The sequence below is a fragment of the Eleginops maclovinus genome, chromosome 20 (genome assembly GCF_036324505.1).
Source record: "Eleginops maclovinus isolate JMC-PN-2008 ecotype Puerto Natales chromosome 20, JC_Emac_rtc_rv5, whole genome shotgun sequence".
Taxonomy (NCBI): Eukaryota; Metazoa; Chordata; class Actinopteri; order Perciformes; family Eleginopidae; genus Eleginops; species Eleginops maclovinus.
The window spans coordinates 29,430,296-29,453,916 of NC_086368.1; the positions used below are offsets into that span (position 1 = coordinate 29,430,296).

Below are 23,621 nucleotides of genomic sequence, written 5' to 3' on the forward strand. Positions count from 1 at the left end.
TTCTTCAAAACTATAAATTGAAAAACATTTTCCAACACTCATGTAGTTGTCACCTTTCTAACTCTTTAAGGGCTCAAACCTCATTATCTACACTGTGAAGAGCTCCCTAAACAACCATAACCATTATTCAAATAAAACAGGCAACTACTTAGTGACATTGTTTACTTCCATTTCTATGAAAAACTGCAATTTTTAAACCAGGTTCATTTCGATTGTGAAGTCCAGGGCTAGTCATACGTTGATTTACAGCGAGAAACAACCATCTGTTGTGTACAAGGTATGGGGTTGGTAATAACGCTCTAAAATATAAAAACCCGGGGACGACAGAAGATGGAGGAACAAGATAGGAAGGGGGCGGGTGCTTCCTCTGTAAAGGAAACACTGCTTTGATTAATATCAACGCACAGATAAAAAAAGCTACAGCAGTGTTGCAGAGAATATTCTCACTGAAGATTCAGCATCCGAGACCATCGCAATGAGGAGCTTTCTGCTCTTGCTCTCGTTCATTACAGGTAAACTTTACTTCTGTGTGACTCCTGATATCAGAGACTTGATAGAGGGAAATGAATTACTTAAAGTACATCCTGTGGTGTTCAGCTATTCTGTCACAGTAGGCTACTGGATCATAAACTAATACTAATACCAGCTTCCTGCTTCTCTTTATGAGTCTTTAATTTAACACATCAGAGCCAAATAACCTTTCATTAAAGGTTTCTATGTATTTCACGTAAATGTGCAGCTATGCCTGTCTCTATTTATGTTTGGTTGAGTGTGATGGCTGAATAAAGATGCAATCCAGGTATATTTCATTGATCAAGGATACAAAAATAATTCAGACGTTCTTATTGTGCTGCCAAACCAAAAGGAGAAGTTATATATTGCTTTTGTGGATCATTGTATTTCGTCCCGGCCTGATTGCCAGTGTTTCTGCCCTTGTTCCCTGACTGGTTCAGTTTTTTTGTTTCGTCGTTTTGCCCGGTCCCAGTGTTTCTGTGTTAAAAGCTTGACTTCTGTTCCTATTCCCGCCTCCCTCTTTTTACTGCGTTTGGGTCCAACCTCCTGCCAAAGCCCTGACATAAAGTCTCTGTCTCTAAATGGAAACCACCAGGTGCCTGCTTTGCTATAAAATACTTCTGGATATCACTCATTATTAATACCTCCACGCATCAAAGCTTGTATGACCAGCTACAGATATTAAAGGAATATTTTCAGTCACTAAACAAATAAAACAAGTTTACATTTAGTCCAATGTCTATTAGCCTCCAAACAACAGCAACTGTATTAACTATGTAGAGGTTATTTGGGAGAGTGAATATGTACTTGTTATCATCTTTAAAGTTGGCAAACGTTCTAAATTATTACACAATAGTTTCCTTTCAAATCCATTACAAAGCTTTTATTTTGAGTCGAGGGTCATCATCTACCTGGGCATGTAGCAGTTTAAAGCTGTCCCAACAAAATGATCTCAGTGTATCCTGAGATTGTTTGAGGATCTGACTTCATGTGAACTTTTCTCTCTCTCTCTCTCTCTACAGGCTGTGAGGCCTCTTATGTGTGGGGATGCAGAGGTGGATGGGTTAATTTGACCCTGAAATACCCTGAAACAAATGAAACCTATACAAGTATTGAAGTACTTTTGGACCAAGACAAAATCATTCAAATCACTCACAATGACACGTGGGCAAACCAAGGCGTGTTTTCCATGTACCATGATAAGCAAAATAAAAGTCTCAGGGTGGGCATCAAACCCATTTCAAAGGATGATTATGGGAAGTACAAGTTTAAATTTAAATCGGACGGAAAATCTATCTCCAATGGAGACCAAAGAGTGAAATTGAAATCTGGTAAGTAATGCTGCCTCCGTTATTATTAGTCCCTTTTATCTTTTGTTACCGAGTTAAAGACTAACCACACTCTCAAACATCTTAGGTAACATGTATGCAAGCATCAACTATTCAATTGCACACTCAGTCGTTTACATAACGAGACAAAATGGAAAACAAGCTTCAAGTTTTACCTTTGTTTTTATTTGCAGATAACCCCTGCCAAAAACCATTTCATCTAACTGTGTCCAGAACAGCTGAAGCCAGGATCTCATGTGGTAACAAAGAATACGAAGACAACTACAGAGTCAAGTTTTTCTGCAAAGAGAACGGTCCAATCTGTGAGGATGTTTTATCAACCAAATCTGCTCTGAGGTCAAACGGGAGCTTCACTCTCACAGAAAAAGAGAGGGGCTTCACTGTGTCCATCAGTAATGTGTCCGCACAGGATGCTGGAGTGTACTGGTGTGGAGTGGAATCAACTGAAATTAGATACCGAGCTGCACTCAGGAAAATACAGCTGAAGGTGGAAGGTGAGAAACTAAACATGTGACTTTTATACCATATACATGTATGTGACTTTATAGATACAGTAAATGATCTGTGTGTCTGTCCACAGCTCTCTTACATAGACAGAATTTGACATGCTGTTGTGAATATCCCCAGAAAGTAATAACTGGATGGCAAGCGTTAAAAGAAAGCCACAGAAATTCATTCTGAAGATTTCTTTTTAATTTATATATAATTTTATGCATTTTGTTTACAAAGCCCAAGACATATAAGAAGTACCTCCTAACAACTTTTATTCTGAGTGAACCTTTCATTTTATATTATCAGATTGCATTTTCTGAGAGTTCTGCTGAGAGCATTTTTGATACCTAAACGTTATGCTGCAGGCTTTCCTGTGAAATTCCTGCTTGATATTTTCTTTGCGTTTGCAGATGGCCCTCTTATCTTCATTCCTGTGATCATCCGTGTAGCTGTGTGGCTGCTGCTGCTGTCTGTGCTCATTTTGATCCTGATCTGCACACGTATGCATTACTACTGGTTTACAACATTTTAAAAACGCACATATGGTACACTCATAACCACAGTCACGACATCTCCGTCCATTAAGCATCAGATTACTTAAAGGCTAAGTAGATGAAAAACGGTAGTTTGTTTTATGTGTGGAAGTAGATTTTGAGTCAACGGACAATCCTACTCCAAATAGTAAAATAGAAAATGATCAGTACTTAACTGATTAGTGCAGCAGATGCTTGTTGTAAATTAGGAAGATAGAAAGTCAACTGTGTCTCAATTAAATGAAAGTGTTGGAATAACTTACGGTCTGTCCTTCTGCATGTTTATGTTTACTTTGTTCTCTGCTTTATCTTTCGGCTAGGATATTCCAAAAACAAAAGAAATGCCGCAGCAGAACAGCACGTCCCAGAGGTGGGTTTATTAATACTTATCTCTGTGCTTTGTGGTGATGTACAGCTAGTTGTAGGAGCCTTATTCATTTAGCTTTATGTTTGGGTTCAATCAGTCACAGTAGTGTGTATTTACTGCATGAGGTGTCGCTGTCCAAATGACTAGGACACAGGAGTGTTTGTATGTCGTGTTAGATCATTGGTTGTGTTTGACCCCGGAAGGGCATTTGGTTTTTGACCTCCGTAGAGTGTGTGTAGGCAGCACAATATTAGTTTTTCGGACAATTAATGGAAAATGAACTCACTTTGCTTACATGTTGCATATGAGAAAAATAATAGGATAGCATTGAGCTGCAACCGGAGACCAGCCTGCCGATTCTTTATTGAAGAACAACACAAGGATCTGTACTTTATTTCTAAGTATCATTAACACACCGTTGAGTAGCTGCAAGAACACATGTCACTATATAATATATGTATAGGAATATTTCCATTAAAAAGATATATAAATACAATATCCATGGTTTGATATTGTATGCCTCTCAAAGATATTGTGTGCAGGTTAGGCGAATGTATCTTGTTTTCAGTCAAGTATGATTTTATTTCCTTAGTTATTTTTGAAGGAAATCTACAGATCCTATTACAGTTTTGATATAGCTGTCCTGGCAGAGGGACGACTGAAGCAGCTAATTGTTATTTGCCATTTAATTTTCATTCAAAAAGTCTTAAATCAGCTAATCCTGGTTATACTTTGTTTCCACTTATTAAACTATAAATAAATGATGTCCATCATGTTGAATACAACTTGTTTGGTGAGTGTTTATTGTTAAATTGGCTGAATTGTATTTTTCTCTTCTTTCCTGGAAAGATCTTATATACAAGAAGATACAGGAGCGCACCCAGAAGCCTGACTCAGGGAATGCAATAACCACGATTTATTCCAGGGACAACTTTCCCTCAAACCCCTCTGCCTCGCTGCATTACTGTACCATCAACTTTAAAAGCGTCTCTGGTGAAGCTGCTGAGGTACTGATGACCAAACCCAGCTCCTCTGCATGTGAATATGCTACTGTGAAGGACACACAAATAGCAACCTCCTCTGATGGGCCCTCTTCTCTACTCTACCGTCAACAAGACACAGCGGCAATGAGGAAAGACCACATCTACTGAATGTATGTGCATCATTTCAGCTCCTTTATTTCTGATCTTATTTACACTGAAATCCAGCTCAGACATCAGAAATTACACACCGACATTAAGATGTTGGGACCTGAATCCTGACACACAGGATTTACGATATCACTCACATTGTTTATGGTTAGAAACTGTTACTGGAAGGACTGGGGGAAAAATTGGAATTGGTAAACTGGCTGATTATATGTTGGACTGTTGGACGGTGTCTGTGTCACTTCTGTAGGTGTTAGAGACTGAAGTGTAACATCTCAAATTTACCCCCTCAAAAAAAGGATGTTAAGAACTGTATTCAATAGTATAAAATCAACTTCAGCATTATAAAGTATAACTGAACTGTGGCTATGTACAACTGATTGTATTATACTGAATTGGCTTAACGATGGTTATAATCATGTTTGTTTTCACTTCTTACTGAATTGCATCAAATGATCTTTTTTTAGTTTAAAGTATGTTTGACTGTGTGTGTGCAGACCCCTGGGAGAATAGCCAAAGCTCATGCTAGTGCTTATGGGGAGGCTAATAGCGAATAAAAAATAAGCAGAACTGTAATCAATGAAGTCCAAATGATACCTGCTTGTTTTAATTTGCTCTTAAAGTTAAATGACAGTCTCAGCGATGGATTAGATTACGTTTCATTTAGCCAACAACTTTATCCAAATCATCTTGCATTGCCATGAACGACATTACCGACTCAAATAACTTCTCACAGGTACTGTTCATTACAAAATAATAAAAAATACGATGACCTGCAAATGAATCGAACAAAAACAAGGGTCCTTTACACTGCTGGGGGAAGCTATGAGATTAATTACTACACTCACATTGAAATAATCAACAGGCAATAGAGTTATAAATCGTTAACCTGCAGATTAATCCACAAGTTATATCATCGTTTTAAAAGCTGGTATATCATAGCAGCGGTTTCATGTGGTCTTGTGTTTTGGGTTGAGACTCAGTGTTTCACATCCTGTCGTTTTTGGGTTAGGGTTAGTTAGTTATAGCTTTTCTAGGTCAAGCTGATAGGTTGATGTTGTAAAATAAAACCCCTCATAGATAAATGACTATGAAAAATAAGTATCATGCAGCTACAGTCCTCATGACGACTTTGAAAATGAGCCGTTGGTGGAACTGTTAGCTTCTGTGCTGACAGTCTTAATCAGTCATAGCATTCACTCACAGCACACACTCTACACACACTGCAGGAGCACATTACTGCTGACTTCAAACTCACTGCCCACACACAGGTTAGAGTCAGGGACTTTCTAAGAATTGTTTTTCACTTTTTAGAGTCAGTTTCAATTTACTGGGCTCTGAACTATCTATCTGTAAAGGGGGAGGAGAAATAACTAAGACTTCAGAGAAGGAGGTTAAAGGGGGGAGGATAGAAGTTTGATGGGGTTAGGAGTTGTTAGATATAATGAAAGATATACATTCAGGAAATATCAGGCACTGGAGACCAACCAACACCAGACGACTGATCTCAGGGAAGACGTCAGCGTCCAAAACCAACAATGAAGAGCTTTCTCCTCCTCATCCTCTCACTGATGACAGGTACAATGATTGCTGCTACTGAAATAATGAACTGCTTTTAACGTTGTCTTTTTAGGTTGGTTGTGTTGATAAAGAGACGTGGGATTGTTTTGTGTCTGACATGATGTGACGTTGATGATGTTTGTTTTTGTCTGATCTTCACAGGTTGTGAGGCCAGTGATGTGGTGAATGGATGCAGAGAAGGATGGGTTGAATTCATCTTTAAATACCCTGATGCAAATGGAAACTATCAAAAAATTGATCTATTAAAGGCAGATAAATTAATCATAGGAAGCATTAGGAAGGATGTATGGGAAAACAAAGGTAGGCTTCACCTGCACCATGACACAAAAAACAGACAATTCAACGTGATTATTAAACAACTTCAACAAGAGGACTTTGGGGAATATAGGTGTGAACTGTACGGAACCATCGAGTCTTCCCCCGAGAGAGTGAACCTAGGCTGGTTATTTGGTGAGTGACCCTCACTCATCAACAAAATACCAAAACTTGGTCAAACTTTTCAATAAGGAAACAAAGAGACACGACTCATGTTATCAAATGTAACAACACTTTGACATGTAATAAATCTAATTTTACAGACTTGGCTTTTTCAGGTACATTTATAGATTATTCATAACCGATATTTCCTAAAACCTCAGAAATCAAATATTGAAATTGGCGGAGCTTTTATAACTTTTTTGACAATTCATACTCGTATTAACATTTTACATTTGTTTGGTGATTTCAATTCAATTTAGTCCGTACCAGTGAAGCACATTGTAATTCTGTTTCAGGAAGGGGATGTGGAGATAAAATGTACCTACTTTTTGCGTGTTTCTTTTATTATTTACAGCTGCAGGCTACCAGCAACCATTTCATCAAACTGCGTACAGAACAGCTAAAACCACCATCTCATGTGAAGACAACGGAAACAAAGACGATTTCAGAGTCAGGTTTTTCTGCAAAGAGAACGGTCCAATCTGTGAGGATGTTTTATCAACTAAATCTGCTCTGAGGTCAAACGGGAGCTTCACGCTCACAGAAACAGAGAGGGGCTTCACTGTGTCCATCAGTGATGTGTCCGCACAGCACGCTGGAGTCTACTGGTGGGGAGTGGAATCAACTGAAGGAAGTTACCGAGCTGCACTCAGGAAAATACAGCTGAAGGTGGAAGGTGAGAAACTAAATATGTGAGATTAATGATAAAGCTTTCTCTGATTATGTTGTTTAATGCTGTCTGTCTGTCTGTCTGTCTGTCTGTCTGTCTGTAGCTTACATCAAAAGCTTCACTAGGTCTCCAACTATTGGACAGAGGATTACATACTGGTGTGAATATCCAGAGGGTGCTCTGAAAGAGAGATTCATCTGTAAGGGAGAAGATCCATCTTTATGTGAACGTGTAGTCAGCACTGCCCAAAACACTGGCAGGTTTTCCATGACTGATGAGACGGTTAAGAGAAACATCACCATAACAGTGACAGACGTGACAGCAGGAGACAGCGGGACATACTGGTGTGGAGCAGAAAGCGAGACTGAAACACAAAGGCAATACTTCTACCACAGATTAGTGATGACTGTTGGTGAGTTTTTAAAATGCTGATGCCAGTGTGTGTTTTGGGTGTAAAGTGAGACATGTTTCCATCTTGAATAATGCCCTTTCAGAGATCTATTACTTCCAATCCAAGTCCATTAGTTTCTTTACTTAATTGCATTTCTGTTTGAATTTAGTGCCACCAGTTCTGTCTACAACCTCATCACCATCATCTTCCAAACAGCCAGCTACTGTCTCTTCTTACGGCTTTGGTAAGAAAGTGTGTTTGTTATTTTAAAGCTTAAGAACTTAATTTGCTTAAACGTCTAAGAATCTTTCATTCGGCCATATCACTGACAGGTAAAAGCCATTAACAAATATAGATGTGGATCTGAAAGCTCTTGATGGTCATTGTGTTAGAGTCAGATGTTGTTTTGATGTCTGGTGTTCCCGTGCAGATCGGGCCTCTGTGTTGGAGATTGCCTTGGCTCTCTCTTTGGATGTGATGCTGGTTATGCTCGCAGTATATTTAGGCTACAGAGGTAAGAGTTTTATTTACTGGGTTCCTCTTTAAACTGTCAAACTCCAGTCACACAAACAGACTCGTAAAACACATTTCTGCTGCTTTCTTCTGGTTCTAACATAAGGCATTAAAATATCAACCTGTAACCTTTGTGCATTCAAACTTTTAAGACGCAGCTGCCTATGGTAATGTTAGCTTGTCAAATAGGCAGCAGGGGCATCACTAAAGAACAGAACACAGTCAGACTGTAGTCACTTAAAATACAAAGTAATGAAGTTACTACACGATCATGGAAAGTTCAATTGGACTCCAAACTGGCTTTAATACTGTCAGAATGACTCTGCATAACCAAGCCTTCATGTTGATTTCTGACAGGATGTGCACCTTGTAAAAGAACAGAGGAGTACAAGGCAAAGCTAACAGGTCAGTGCAGTGTATTATTGTTTAATAGTATAAAGTATTATATATAATAGAACTCTTTTACTTTATGTGACATTAACTTCTATCCATCACTAATATCTTTCCAACAGGCCCCTGTAACAGCAATACTCGATGACTGCTCCATCTTTGACAAATGTGTCGTTATATCTGACTAACAAAGCCCTCTCTCTGATGTGAACCTGTCTTCCTGCACTTCATGGTTGTGTTACCAGTGAAGGAAACGTTTGATGCCCTTCCTCTGGAAACATACCAAAGTACATTCTTTGTATGTGTAAGCCTACTTGTTAATAAAAAACGATTCTGATTATTTCTGTTCAGATTTAGCGGCACCATCTTTTTAAATATATACCAGCTCTTCCTCCTTTGCACGCTAATGCAGTTACAATGGATGTGACATTTGAGTCATTTCCTCTGACACCGGGCACTTCCTGTTTGGACTGAACCCACACAAATGATGCAACCACGCGCTGACATAATTCAGCTTCTTGTACTTTGGGTAACTTTGTATTGCGGTTTGCTGTTGTACTTCAAGTGCATTAAAAATGGTTCAAGAGGTACAAATGCTGTTTTGGTACTTTTTTTGTCCAGAATTGAAATAGGGATAATAAAGACGTCTTTGTGTTGAAATCTCTGCAGCTTATATTAAAATAACTAGAAGAAAAAGCATCCGGCAGTTTTAGTTAAACATACTGTATTCAGGGATTAAAGCAAAAAAAAATCCTGAGCCTGAACTTTTTAGACTCATGCAAACAACTATATACATGTATGCAGATTATTGTATAGTGTTCACAATGGTTCCCAAACTGGGGGCCATGGCCCCCTTCCGTGGCCGTGACCCCCCTGGTGCCCCCCTTTTGATAAAAACACTCTTAAATAGTGAATTTTGAGCATGCTGTAGTAAATGCACTCTGAAATTTAGGGTACATTAAAAGGACTGATTTACTTTTCAAACAGTTTTAATAAATCAAATAATTCAACAATTTCAACATTTCAATAACTTTGAACTTTGTTCATCAGAAATAAAATGGCAAATTAAATACACAGATGTTAATAAAACCAATAGAAAGTTATATCAAGTAATATCAAAACAAGTAATCAAAAACATTAACTCCTACATGAAATGATAACTTAAATCAAATAGAAAGAAATAAACAAAGTGCATTTATATCTCCAAAGTACTTTTTAGTGGGGTTTAAGTTATCAAAACTAGATTCAAAAAATGAAACAAAGTGCTCTATTTTTTCCTCTTTTTTCCGGGTTCTGAGTCATCCGAACTCTTCCTTTTTCCAGAGGTAGTTGAGGCTATTGAAGAGGATTTCTTGGCTGGACCATGAAACAGAGAAAATAACTTTGGTTGCCCAGAGGATGCAGTGGATGGCCCAGAGGAGGAGGCAGAGGGCCCAGATGAGGAAGCAGAGGGCCCAGATGAGAAGGCAGAGGGCCCAGATGAGGAGGCAGAGGGCCCAGATGAGGAGGCAGAGGGCCCAGATGAGGAGGCGGAAGGCTTATTAGTTGCCCCAGACGAGGAGGCAGAGGGCCCAGAGGAGGAGCTGGATGGCTTTTTAGCTGCCCCAGAGGAGGTGGTGGAGGGCCCAGTGGGTCGAAAAGGTCTTGTTTTTGCAGAGGAGATGGTCTTTGGTGAAGGTCTGGTTGGTCTAGGTGAGGCAGCTGGCCTAGTGGAGGAAGAGGATGGCCCTTTTGATTTCTTCGCCTGGGTCACTATTCTGTTTGCCACCGCTGTAGACCTCACCCTCATGGCCTCACTCATCCTTTTCTCCCTCATTCCCTGTTCTCTTGCCTTCTTTTTCTCTAGGTGGAGTTGGTATGTTTTATAGGAGGAAAGGCAAGAATTCCTTAAAGGCTGGTCAATTAACATTGTTGAGGCCGTCCACTTCCTGGCTTTCATTGTTGACTTAATTATGGCGAGGCGCTCATACGTTTCCACATTCATCCTGCACCTGTCTGCCTCCAGTATGTCATCCATTATGTTGAAAGACCCCTCCACCAGCGGGCCTGTGAAAATTGAAAGAAGGGCTTTCACAAGTTTGATCAGGGTTGGGTATCTCACACCTCTTTCTGAATTTCTTAGAAGTGCCACCTGACTCCACCAGTCCACATCCACTCGGCTGTTTTCTTCAACATAGGTATTGGCCAGAGGTACCAGGTCAGCATCTATTTGGTATGCACGAACCTCCTCCCGCAGTGGGCCGAGTGCTTCAGGTGGAACCACATTAGGCAAGGCCTTCCCTAATGCCATGAATGCTGAACCTAAGGAGTCACACTGTATGAGGGATGGGGTCAGAGCCGAGAGTGAGGTGACCATGTGGTTGTCGAGGGGAAGGTTTTTGAGTAGAAACTCTGCTGCCTTCATGTAGCCCTCTCTGAGGGAGTTGTACAAGTTTCCAACCCACAGTGTCTTCGCCACACGGGCCTTGGTCATGGCAGAGTATCCATATTTTCCAACACACAGGGATTTGTTAGGCAGCTGTAACGCTGCATCCCGTACATTGATCTTGAGGATCTCTTTGACACTCAGGGGGATAGCTCCTGGCTTCATGAATTTGCTTAGCAGCTCTCTTACCAGTGCCAACATTTCAACATGCAACAAGTGCACCATTGGTTTCTCATGTTGCAGTTTTTTCAGAAATGCCTGAAATGTTGGAAGGACACCTGTAAACATACAAAAAACATTTAGGCATGTTTCCATTAGTTGTAATTAAAACTTAGAACAAGACATCAGTTACTACTATGCAACTAGGTAATTACAGTACAGTTACTAACTATACAATGCTGTAAGGAATTCTCTTGAGGTGGATTACTTTTGTTGAAAAATAGACCTAACTGTTCCATTTGCACCTTGTCTTAACTAAAAAGCTATGCCATCCAGGAGAGCTGGGCCATTACCACCAAGTAATAAATAAATGTATGTAAACTAGCCATGGATTTTCCTACTCATTCAAGATACCTCTGAACAGGTCAATCAAGACTGTGAGCCTATCAAAATCTGTGAATAGCACAGAGATGCGTTCCTTCCGGCTCTGGTTTGTTTGGGTCCTGGATGCTGTGGCCTGTTCTCCTTGCAGAACCTCTATTCTGGCCCTTTCCTGAGGCGAGACCTCGTGCCTTTCAAGGACTTGTTTGAGTAACTTTCTGGAGTGCACACACACACACACCCACGTTATGCTCCCTCTTATAAAACCATATGGGGATTAAGGCTGCATGTTATAACATACAGCATTATAGACAATACACTAATACATCCCTATTTTATTTTTTTAATGAAAAAAAAAACTGTCAGTAATGCAATATTTTTATCATATCATCATACAGCATATAGCTGGCAGTTTCATGTGTTGCATTAACTACAGCAACACTATAAAGCCGTTATAGCCACTATTAAAAAAAACAGCTTGATTCTGCACTACAACACATTTTCTCATAAGGGAAGGCTATAGGCCAGAATATAACACATGTTCAAAAAAAGAAAAGAAAAAAGCTCCTTAAAAAGGAAGGTCGTTTTATTTTCGCGCAAGACAAAATAGTTATATATCAACTATCAATCCCAACGGGGTGCTGCTGAATGACAGCGCAAGGGATAAGACGCGGCTCGTAGGTGTAGGTTTCGGATGTTGTCAACATTTAAAAGCACGCATGTATGCCAGGTAACCGCACGGGTGAGCAAATAAAGAGGACCTCTGCTGTGTACTCTGTGTTATTTTGTGAAGAGTGCTCATAGAAACGACTAGGCTAAAACTACACAAGTCCCGACTTTGTGTCCGACTTTTACATTGGGTTTCGCCGCACACAAAGACAATCGCAATTGTCGTAAGGGGGGGTCTCAGCCGAGAATCGGACACGATAGTCGCGTATTTTGAGCCAGGCTGAGAGGCTATACTGTGACAAATACGATTTAATTCACACACATTTTTAAATGCTTTGTACCTACCTGTATTTATGCTCTTCGCCCGGATCCAGTAGGTTGTAGTAGTGCACAATCAGGACATCCAGGAGTTCTCTCACCCTATTGCACACCTCCAACATCTGCAGGAACCTGTTACTGATGGGCCTGATCAAGCTCTTCGGTGTAAGATGGAGTAATCTCTGGAATTCCGAAAATATTTCTTTCTGTTTCGGAGACTTCTCTATGTCATAAAACACATCCGAGCAGAAATCTTCCACCTCTGTCTTGAAAGGGCTCATCATGGCTTTTGCACCGTTAGAAACCATATGGACTGTGTCGCCAGATATATCCAGCAGGTGCGGGTTCTCCCTGCGCAACTGTGTCTCGAGACCGGACTTCTTTCCCCGCATAACCGCACAATTGTCCAGTAAAATACTGGTCACCTGCTGCAGCCCTAAACCATAGGACTGCAGCACATCCTTCAATTCCTGGGTAAGTGCTGCAGCATTGGCTATGTTCATTTTTCGACTAGCGAGGTGTTGCGTTTTAACAGCATTTTCCTCATTGTCAAAAAAACGAACAAGAACATTGAGGACTTTATCCATGTTATTATTGGTGGCCTCGTCGACGTTCAGGGAAAACATGTTGTTTTTCAGTTTGGTGGAAATTTGCCTTTTAAACTCAGGTGTTATCCCGTGAGTGTTGAAATAGCTGGCCAGCTGATTTGAAATGGACATTTTACTTAGTGCAATTTTATCTTCCGCTACTTTTTTACACAGCTCGACCAGGGGTTGTGATAGCGTGAAGGAGAGGTCGTGTTCTGCGAGAAATGCACACACCCGTATTTTTAACTCACACACACGGTCAGTTATGGAAGCCGGTACATCAGATGTTGTTGTTGCTCCTGGTAAACGCGTCGTGTGTGGGACAGCACGAACAGCAGCTAGGTGACGAGGGTCTGATTCGTGTTTACGAAGAACCTTTTTGCCGCTGGATGCATATATTAGCCTCCTGGAGCACAGCGTGCAGAAGCAAGCGCCTGTCTCACTCAACTTCTTACACCAACTGCTAAATGGTTTGCCATCTCGTCCAATCTCCTCCAGCCATACCCAGCGCCATTTATTTTTCAGACCTTTATCTATCTCGAGGGTATTTTCCCCTGGTTTCATGTACTGCATCGCGCCTGCTCCTATGCCCCTCTCTCCATTAACTACAGTCACAGCCTTCGTAGTAAGAGAGTAGGCCTATCTGTGCTACAGTTTAGTTGATCGAGGCGCGTTGTGTTAAGGCCCGCCCCGTTTTGCTTCTGATTGGCTAACACTGTTTAACATCAGAACTGGACAGCGGCGCTTCTTTCCTACCATTGGCAGAGAACGAACAGACTCGAAAGCCGTGGAGTTATCGCGTTTTGGGTTTAAAAAAAAAAAAAATAATATATTTTTTTTCCACTCCAAGTGCTGCAGGCCGGAAATCCGGCCCGGGGCCGGAATACTTTAATCCATGTGTATTCATAACACTGGCTTTACACAAAGTACATTTTTATTCAATTGTCATTTCAGCATGATTTATTTTAGTTAATGATTCCTTTACACTGCTGGAGGACGCTATGAGATTAATTACTACACTCACATGGAAATATAGAATAGAGTTAGAAATCGTTAAGTTGCAGATTAATCCACAAGTTATACTTTAGTTTTAAAAGCTGGTATATCATAGCAGCGGTTTCATGTGGTCTTGTGCTTTGGGTTGAGACTTATATAGGCTGGTGTTTCACATCCTGTCGTTTTTTTATAGCTTTCTTAGTCAAGCTGATGGTGTAATGTTGTGAAATAAAACCTCTCATAGATAAATTACTAGGAAACATAAGTATCATGCTGCTACAGTAACCGTGACGACTTCGAGCCTGAGCCATTGGTGGAACTGTTAGCTTCTGTGCTGACCAGAGCGCCTTCACCTTTATCAGCAGGTGGTCTTAAAGAGTCAGAGCATTCACTCACAGCACACACACAGGACTGTACACACACACACACACACTTGGTAAATAAAGGTCAGGGACTTCCTAAAAAAAAGGTCTCACTCTTTACAGAAATGACTAAAAATGTAAAAAAGGAAAGAATAGAGGAAGTGTAGAAGATAAAGGGGGCGAGGATTTGTTAGATCTAATAACAGATATAAATTCAGGAAATACTTTGGATACTGAAGAACAACCAACACCAGAGGACTGATCTCAGGGAAGACTTTGGATACTGAAGAACAACCAACACCAGAGGACTGATCTCAGGGAAGACTTTGGATACTGAAGAACAACCAACACCAGAGGACTGATCTCAGGGAAGACTTTGGATACTGAAGAACAACCAACACCAGAGGACTGATCTCAGGGAAGACTTTGGATACTGAAGAACAACCAACACCAGAGGACTGATCTCAGGGAAGACTTTGGATACTGAAGAACAACCAACACCAGAGGACTGATCTCAGGGAAGACTTTGGATACTGAAGAACAACCAACACCAGAGGACTGATCTCAGGGAAGACTTTGGATACTGAAGAACAACCAACACCAGAGGACTGATCTCAGGGAAGACTTTGGCATCAAAAACCACCAGAATGAAGATTTTGCTCCTCATGCTCTCACTGATGACAGGTGAAATGATTGCTGCCACTGAATGAGCTAATGTTTGTTATGGCTCTGTCTCTAAAATACTGTACTGTTTTTAACCTGGTCTCTACAAGTCTCAGGTTCATACAATCAGCCGACAAAGTCAAAAGACAACTTAACATTTATGTGAATATTTGTAAATGATGCTTACTGATAATGTTATAACTAGTTTTTATTAAGAAGTAATCAATTACTGATCGTCCATTAAACAGATGTTTAGTTTTTGATCAGTTCAATCGTATTTTACAATTTAAAAACGTATGATGAGCTTTTATAAGTTGAATTTAGGTCAGCAGTCTTACTTTACAATTCAGAAGAATGAATAACAATCTCTTTCATGTATGATGAGATTATAGTTTGCCCACTGGAGAGTTTAGTTTTAAACTGTGAAATGTCCCACACAATAGAGAGCATTATAGATGGTCTTAACGAATTAAAGATGTAAAAGTGTTCAATCCTACAGGTTTGAGTAAAGGGACATCAGGAACAATGTACTCTGGAGCCTTGGCTGTAAATGCCTTGCAGGTGCAAAATAAATGTGTTAAAATTACTTTGTAAAAGGAGACCTAAGTTAGTAACACTTTAGGTTACCATAAGGGGAATCCTGTCAAGAGTGGCCAGTTATGAAGGGATGGGTTTAATTCGCCTGTAAATACCCCCGAAAAAAGGTGTTTATGTATTGCATCATCATACCGAGCACTAAGAAGGATGTGTGGTGGGACAAGGGCAGAAGTTCCCTGTAGGATAATACAAAATATTTAAACTTAAGGTGACCATCAAACTCAGCTGAACACTTAATCCAGTGTGTCCATTTCTGCTGTGTTATCATCATGATGTAAATCCAAAGAATTGAATTATTTTCAAAGCACAACATTATCTACAGAATCCTCTTAATATAGCTTTTCATTTTGCTCCCAAAGTGGATCAGATTATCTCAGAAAGAAAGTAATATTGATAGTGTGCTACTTTTGAGAATCTGACATGCTGTGAACTTTCCTCTCTCTCTACAGGGTGTGAGGCCTCATCTATGGTGAAGGGATGCAGAGGTGGATGGGTTAATTTTACCCACGGATACCCTGACAGAAACTCAAAAATTCAACATATTGATTTAGTTAGGAACAATCATGAAAATCCACCAATCCTTCAAACCAATCAAAAAAACGTGTGGATAAGTGACGGAAGATTTTCTGTCTACCACGATACAGAGAGCAGAAATATCCAGGTGGGCATCAAAGACATTCAACAAAAAAACTTTGAGGAGTACGAGTTAAAATTTAGACGTGAACATGGACCTAACAATAAAGACAAAGAACAAGTGGATTTGAAATCAGGTAAGAAATGCTGCATCTTTTTTAGTCTCTCTTGTCCTTTGTTGAGGCACTCTGTAGCCACACCCTCAGTAAACTAAGGTATAATGCATGCAAACAAAAACCCATCCACTCCAAACCCAGTCAGACCAAATGGAAATCACTTTGCTATAAAGCAGAAGTAACAGACGTTTTACTTTTAATTATCATTTGCAGATAAAGGCTGCCAGGAACCATTAATAATAACTGTGTCCAGAACAGCTGAAGCCAACATCTCATGTGATAAAGGAAACAAAAAAGACTCCAGAGTCAAGTTTTTCTGCAAAGAGAACGGTCCAATCTGTGAGGATGTTTTATCAACTAAACCTGCTCTGAGGTCAAACGGGAGCTTCACGCTCACAGAAACAGAGAGGGGCTTCACTGTGTCCATCAGTGATGTGTCCGCACAGCACGCTGGAGTCTACTGGTGTGGAGTGGAATCAACTGGAAAAATAATTTACCGAGCTGCACTCAGGAGAATACAGCTGAAGGTGGAAGGTGAGAAACTAAATATGATCTGTACGGGAGAAGATCTGTCTATATGTGAACGTGTAGTCAGCATTAGACAGAACACAGTGAGGTTTTCAATTTGATTTAATTCAAATAGCTTCATCAATAAAGTACCTAACTATCTATCTTTATTTGCATGACCATAATGACATTCAGTATTGCCAAAGCTTATCATTTCAAAATATTCTCTACAATGAAATTCGAAAGAGTCTGCTCTGTCCCTTCTGGTAGAGAGCAGCAGAGTTATCGGACCAGTCCAGTTTGTTGTTCAGATGAAAACCCAGGTATCTGTGGGATTTCACAATCTCTATGTCCACTCCCTGGACGTTCACTGGTGTGGGGAGGGAGTGTTCGCGCCATCTGAAATCCACCACCAGCTCCTAAAAATATCGTAACAACCAGATCTTAGTGGCGTTAAAGCTGGATGTAGTTTTCATAGCTGCTGCTTCTTCGCTACAGTCTCACCCATATTGATATTTAATCGAACTGCAAAAGGGAGGAAACAGACATCCAAATCTAGTTAAAGAGTATTATTCCAAATTGCTTTAAATAAGTCCATTTGATCATGACTTAATTACAGTTCTTTTTAGTTTCAGTGCCACCAGTTCCCTCTACAACCTCACCACCATCCTCTTCCATTCAGCCAACTACTGTTCCTAACCACCGCTTTGGTAAGACAGTGTGTTTATTATTTTAAATCTTAAGGATTTGATCGCGCACAGGTAAAATCCCTAAACAAACAGATCTTGGTCTAAATGCTCCCGATGGACATTGTGTTTCTGTAACATGTTTTTGTGGTGTTGTCGTGCAGATTGGGCCTCTGTGTTGGAGATGGTTTTGGCTCTCTCTTTGGATGTGATGCTGCTAATGTTCGCAGTATATCTGGCCTACAAGGGTGAGGGATTTACTAACAGTTTTTTTACACTATCAAACAACTCCAATAACACATTTCGACTGACATTATTTTAGGGCTGTCCCTGATTAGTCAACTAATCGTTAGTGGGCGAAATAGATATTTGTTGACTAATTTCTCATTAGTCGAAGAAAAACAAAACGTGCATCTGCGCGCTGCATGTGCTATGACGCGTCAGCCGGAAACCTCCTCAGACTGCATTCAGAGCTGTGCCTGGTCCTGAAGTTACTTTGTCGGGCAGGATATACAACATATGCGATCCTTGTGAGCGAGTAAGGGACGAGAACCGCAGGGTGACATGCAAACTCCGCTGGAAAAAGGTTCCTCCGTATCCACGCCATCATAACAAAACAGAGTTTTACTATCCCCGACAACGTGAGTTCCTTTGTCAGACTCAGAGGAAAACAGCAGCAGTGAGTCAGGCAGTAGCCTAGCTTTGTATCAACATATATAAACCTATAATATATAATCATTCTATGCTCACAAAACGATCAATTCAGGCTTTCATTTCATGATCAGGGCGTAATGTGGGGAGGGCATATTTGTCACGGTATCCATTTCCTGTGTAGTATTTATTGGGTTGTTATATTCAGATATGAATTATAGAAAGTAGGACTAAATGCTCAGTGTGTGTGCTCACTGCTTGTTCACTCACACACACACACACACACACACACACATTAAGAATCCTTACCGGAGCTTCTGCTGTTTGTACGGCTGACGGGCGGACCGCTCCGTCCGTGCGGTGCGCTGTGACTCATGCGCTTTCCAAGTGTACAGTTAATTTATATTTCCACGGTTAATAATTACAGTTGTATTTTATATTTCATGTGAAGCACAACGTACCATCCTGTTATAAGGATCTTTATCAGCCTTTGAAACTGAAACTATTTTGGGAGAAGAAAAAACATTTGTATTATGATTTTTCTTTTTACATAAATCATAATATATCAGATACGTGAGACGGTTAGTCGACTAATCAGCTGAATTGACGACTATTACTCAACTAGAAATGTCTTTAGTCGAGGGCAGCCCTAATTTTTTCTACAGTTTGAACTATGGTACAAACATTTCCTTGAGGAAAGATAAATGGTACTCTCGCAAAATAGCTTTAATCCTTCTTAAATGGTCCTCCATAACTAAGCATTCATGTTGGTTTCTTCCCTGTCTGACAGGATGCGCACCTTGTATGAGAAGAAACAGAGGAGTATGAACACAAAGCTAACAGGTCAGTGTATGATCCTCTAATATTAGAAAGTATTCATTCATATAAATAACTGCTATCTTTACTTGATTTACATCACTGATAACTTCCCAACAGGCCCCATCCCCTGCAATACTCGATGACTGGTCTGCTTCATCTCTGACAAATATGTCATTTTTTCCAACTAACAAAGCTCTCTCTTGGATGTATACTTGTATTTCTGTGCTACATGGTTGCATTACCAGTAGGGACATATGTAATGTGCATCATCTGAAAAACACAGCAAGATTTCGGTACAGATTCAGCCCCACATATGTCACTATCTTTCCATCTATGTCAGCTATTCCTCCTTTGTACGGACATGCAGCTTCAACTTATTAAACATTTGACTAATTTCTATCTAGTACCATTAGACCGGGGCTCATGTAAATGCTTAAACCTGAAAAGCGCATATGAGGGAATTAATGTACTGAGCACGAATATTAGCCTTAAATGAACTTGGTTTGAAAGTCAAAATGTGACCTTTGATGTTAACAAATATGTATTTGTGTTCAAAGCTCTGCAGAAACATAAAAATACCGAACCAAAAGGAAAAACCTTTAAGTTAAACGTATTTATACCACTTATTGTGCTTTATACAAAGTACATTTTCATCAATCTGTTTTAGTTAACCATGTCATTTTGGACAAATTAGGGACCCTTTGCAATTTGTTCAAGCTTACCTGCTGGCATCCAAGAAAAGATGGCAGTGTGTCTGAATCAAAATCCTTGGACGGCTTCTCCACACGGCAACAATGATTCTCTGGCTTCTCACATTATGAAAATAACCTGCAGACTGTAAAGTACAACTTCAATTCACATATAGTTCTACTTTATGCAGATTATACCAAAAGACCTTGCACAATAATTGTCATAATATTCTCCTTGCTAGCTGAAAGGTCAAGATAACAGGTGTTTAGGTTTGAGTGATAGGGTGTGTTTAAAAACTGTTTTTATCTACAGAATCTGACAAGGGATAATGTGCAGCTAGGCGGTCATTATGGGGAAAAGAACACCGACGATCAGGGAGCTGGATCAGAGGGATCTTGATCAGCTTAACAAAATGCCTCTCTAAATATTAATCTAGTGGAATAACACTTGTCACAACAGTCAAAATATTTAAATATTTTACAAAAAGTGAATCAGAGCTTTGTTTGTATTCAACAGTAAAGTACTACGTGATGCAACAATATTATCTAAAAATGTCACATATATAAATTTAACTATGCATAACTTCCCAACACCGGTTTAAACCAGTATGAACAAACCGCCACCAGCACCTCAACGGCTGTTCAAATTCAACATGGATAACACTAGAAAATAACCTGTCAATTAAATGTAGCCGAGAAAAATCTAATTATGTAGGCTTCATCTTGTGGTGTAGTGGATAAATTATAAAGGTAGCAGCAAATTGACATAAGGAAAGTACAAATAACTCAAAAGTATAGTAATGTACAGTTCTTATCTTTACTTAGTCACCACCAACGGCCGTTGAACTACCGTTTGACATTAAACGAGCTAACGTTAGCATCCATTCAACATGGCTGCTAACACACATTCAAAAACCTACAAAAGGTGTAAATACAATAAAAATATAATGGAGTGAAAAGTACATTACTTAGCCGAGCTTAAATGTTTCGTCGAGAACTATTAATGATAAAGAAGCAGAAATGTGGACCAACCTTGGAGATACCTGTAGACTCAGAAAGTTGCCGTGTGTGCCCAAAGAGCATGCGCAGTTGAGTTTCCCTTAAGCCCCGCCTCCGATCTTCCCGCTCGGTCAGTCAAATGAATAGACAGGTAAATGGATTCAGCTTTTACCGCATTTTACAACGTTTGGACCCTAATGGTTTGATAAGGACTATAAAAGTGTTCGTGCTGGGCAATTAAGATTACAATTAGACGCTGATTTACAGACCTCTCTTTCCCCAATGTAAGTCAATAGGAAAAATTATTTTTGGGCCAAAATGACGTCACGGAAGCTGTAGTAACACAGTTTGGCCACTACGACAATCCCTACAAATCGTCCTCAATACAACTAGGGAAGTAGGTCAAATACTTGACTACTGATTTCATTTAAATATATGATTTCTCTTTGATTCCTGTAGGAAGTGTTCTTTTATTCGAAGCCCAGGAGTCGATTCAAAAGAAAGAAAGCAAACCTCTTGTAAGTTTTAAAAGGAGTATTTAATAAAAGGATGCAGCAGTAGGTTTTACGTCCACAGGCCGCTGACTGAGTGGAGCTCATCAGTAGTTACTGTCTGGCGGTCCGGAACAAAAGAGCGATCGATTTCACAATACCAACAGGTTTTATAGAACCACCCCTTTCCCGCCATACAATAAACAACTTCAAAATAAGACGCGCTCCGCTCTCGTGCTATCATTGGTTGGTAGTGGGGGGCTGGATCCTGTTGGCCGCTTGTCACATGGGGTTCTCCGGACTCTTCTATAGGCTGATGTCGTCACATGGGCGGGTCCTCTTATGACGTCACCGTCGCCATCTTGTTAGTGATGTCCTGAATCTCTCATCTACGATATTCTATTATGCAATCCTTCTGAGGTTTATCAGTTATTAAACACGCAATAGTATTATTGCAGCATCAATGAGGGAGAGGTAGAGGCGGTGTGTTTAGTATGTAACTCCACGCGTCCTTCTCCCTCTACTCATATACACACAATACAATATTAGCTACATGCTATCTGAGGCTAAAACCAACATCCGGTAATACTACCGGAATTGGACAAATATGATCCGTCCAGAAACAGTGAATTATCTTTTAATGTTCCGCTCCAATATATTGATTATTTCTAACATTCCCCAAAGCTGCTACGTGATAAAATGAACAATAAAAATGTCATTAAAAAACTCACCTTTCAGAAAGTCTTCTTCAAACAGTGGTGAATTATAACATTCCTCAGTCTTTTCGTGAAACACAAGACATCTTACTTCCAGAGAACATCAACTTTAAATCATTCATCAACTTGCGTCCAATTTAGTTTCAGGATATTTATTAGTAATTATAGTATTATTTTCTGATATACTTCATGAGTACTTTTGTTTGTTTATCAAGACATAGTCACAGCCTTTACCAGTGGTGGAAGTACTGTACTTGCGTACATTGAGGTACTTCCCCTTCTAAGTATTTACATTTTTTACTCCTAAACATCTACTAATCTAGCCAATTTTGTACAATTACACCACTAGTTGTATTTTACAGACTTATTTACTAGTTTTAGATATGATTTTGGTATATATAATAACCTGACATTACATTTCATGAGCAAAACCATGAATGGGTTAACAGAAAACGAGTTTGTAAGTTTTTGTTCGAACAAATATTTCCAGTTTTGGCTTCTGAAATGTGAAGAATTGTTTTAATGCGTAAAAAAAATGTTCTGCAATGAGTGCTTTTACCCTATATGTATTTAAACCATGTATAGTTTAAATACATTTTCCTTATCGTACTTAAACACCTTTACTCAGGTACCATTCTTGATGCAGTGATTTAAGTTGAAATTGAGTGTTGTCTGGTACATACTTTTACCCAAGATAAAGAATCTGAATACTTTTTCCACCGCTGTCCTTCATTAAAAGTATATCACAGTGCAAAACACCCATTCCACATTCAAAACATCTACATCAATATATAATCTTTGTTGCTTTATCAGTATGACGTGTATATAACTGTATTCAAATGATTGATGTGTTGATCTTATCAATGTTGCAGCTTGTAAACAAGGCATTTTGATATATATTTTACTTGGCTTAACCTATAACAACATATCATAAACAGTGTTTCATTATATATCATTTCTTCTCAGTTTATTCAATATTAACACAACATGCATCTGTGACGGAGAGGCTCTGTCACTGACCGGCTCTGTCACATGCTGCAGCGCATACACACACACACACACACACATACACGTTCACATTCACACACATTCCCTGTTCCCTTCCGTTCTTGCATGTTGGTTGACAAACCTCAGTATTATCACTGTTTTCTCCTCTGTGTTAGTAGCGCGACCATGGGTGCACACTTGGCCGTTCTCGTTGCATTTAATCATACATTTACACAAACCTGATTTTAGACGGACATTTCCTGAAGTGTGGGAGGCAGATGCACCACCGTCTCTTTTTCCGGCAAGAGTGGCTGGCAAGACGGGGCGCACCATTTCTCCCGTTTAAGTAGTGAATTCTCGCGCGCTTGCGAGATGAATCTATTGGTGGTATGAGAAAGTTAAGCCCAGTGGGAGGGGCTATACATTTAAAAGGGGCTGTTTTGGCCTGGGACTGGGTTCAGTCTGGGGAAGCTACAGAGTTATGGTATGTCAGAGTTATGGTATGTCAGAGTTATTGAGGAACTCCATTTGTTGTGAATATTTGTTACATGGTAAACTATTTATGTTTCCAGTCTTTTTCCACTATTTTCATTTTGTTGTAAATAGTTGTTTTTCACTTTGAGAGACCGGCAAAATAAAGTAACATCACTACTTCGACTCCGACTATGCCTGTGTTTGTGGAGGTATGAAATAGAACCCCGGCCGCTACAACATCTACAAAGTAGGCTACAGCTGTCAGACCATGC

At 39.8% G+C, this 23,621-nt stretch overlaps 2 protein-coding genes and 1 long non-coding RNA gene across 5 annotated transcripts; 1 reads left to right on the forward strand and 2 right to left on the reverse strand.

The window, feature by feature from the left end:
• The first annotated feature begins 410 nt into the window (after positions 1 to 410).
• Positions 411 to 23,156, forward strand: LOC134882823 (CMRF35-like molecule 7). Of its 3 annotated transcripts, XM_063910782.1 has the most exons (13): positions 411 to 512; positions 1,536 to 1,844; positions 2,036 to 2,356; positions 2,765 to 2,854; positions 3,208 to 3,257; positions 4,104 to 5,980; positions 6,125 to 6,433; positions 6,816 to 7,136; positions 7,234 to 7,542; positions 7,691 to 7,765; positions 7,952 to 8,035; positions 8,392 to 8,439; positions 8,547 to 8,996. In XM_063910782.1, exons 6-13 carry the CDS (start codon positions 5,941 to 5,943, stop codon positions 8,570 to 8,572), a joined length of 1,212 nt encoding a protein of 403 aa, XP_063766852.1. In that variant the 5' UTR covers positions 411 to 512; positions 1,536 to 1,844; positions 2,036 to 2,356; positions 2,765 to 2,854; positions 3,208 to 3,257; positions 4,104 to 5,940; the 3' UTR covers positions 8,573 to 8,996. The 3 variants fall into 3 exon arrangements, with proteins under 3 accessions (XP_063766852.1, XP_063766854.1, XP_063766853.1); XM_063910784.1 differs by lacking the exons at positions 6,125 to 6,433; positions 6,816 to 7,136; positions 7,234 to 7,542; ... (2 more) ...; positions 8,392 to 8,439; positions 8,547 to 8,996 and having other exon boundaries at positions 417 to 512; positions 4,104 to 4,998; XM_063910783.1 differs by lacking the exons at positions 411 to 512; positions 1,536 to 1,844; positions 2,036 to 2,356; ... (8 more) ...; positions 8,392 to 8,439; positions 8,547 to 8,996 and adding exons at positions 14,529 to 15,005; positions 16,031 to 16,351; positions 16,544 to 16,864; ... (1 more) ...; positions 17,688 to 17,771; positions 21,141 to 23,156.
• On the reverse strand, positions 9,632 to 13,777 carry LOC134882205 (uncharacterized). The gene is made up of 2 exons (XM_063909809.1): positions 12,404 to 13,777; positions 9,632 to 11,127 (listed from the first exon to the last, which is right to left on the reverse strand). The coding sequence occupies exon 2, from the start codon at positions 11,072 to 11,074 to the stop codon at positions 9,692 to 9,694; it is 1,383 nt and encodes a 460-aa protein (XP_063765879.1). The 5' UTR covers positions 11,075 to 11,127; positions 12,404 to 13,777; the 3' UTR covers positions 9,632 to 9,691.
• Positions 16,996 to 20,942, reverse strand: LOC134882824 (uncharacterized). The gene is made up of 3 exons (XR_010168196.1): positions 20,715 to 20,942; positions 19,716 to 19,828; positions 16,996 to 17,256 (listed from the first exon to the last, which is right to left on the reverse strand). It is a non-coding gene; the product is annotated as an uncharacterized LOC134882824 (long non-coding RNA).
• Positions 23,157 to 23,621: the final 465 nt, after the last annotated feature.

Excerpts from the sequence above, each read along its gene's own strand:
- LOC134882823 (XM_063910782.1), top strand. The coding sequence starts at position 5,941 with ATGAAGAGCTTTCTCCTCCTCATCCTCTCACTGATGACAG. Across the intron at positions 7,543-7,690 it reads CAGATTAGTGATGACTGTTG|TGCCACCAGTTCTGTCTACA; the intron begins GTGAGTTTTTAA and ends GTTTGAATTTAG. Across the intron at positions 8,440-8,546 it reads GTACAAGGCAAAGCTAACAG|GCCCCTGTAACAGCAATACT; the intron begins GTCAGTGCAGTG and ends TCTTTCCAACAG.
- LOC134882205 (XM_063909809.1), bottom strand. The coding sequence starts at position 11,074 with ATGGTGCACTTGTTGCATGTTGAAATGTTGGCACTGGTAAGAGAGCTG.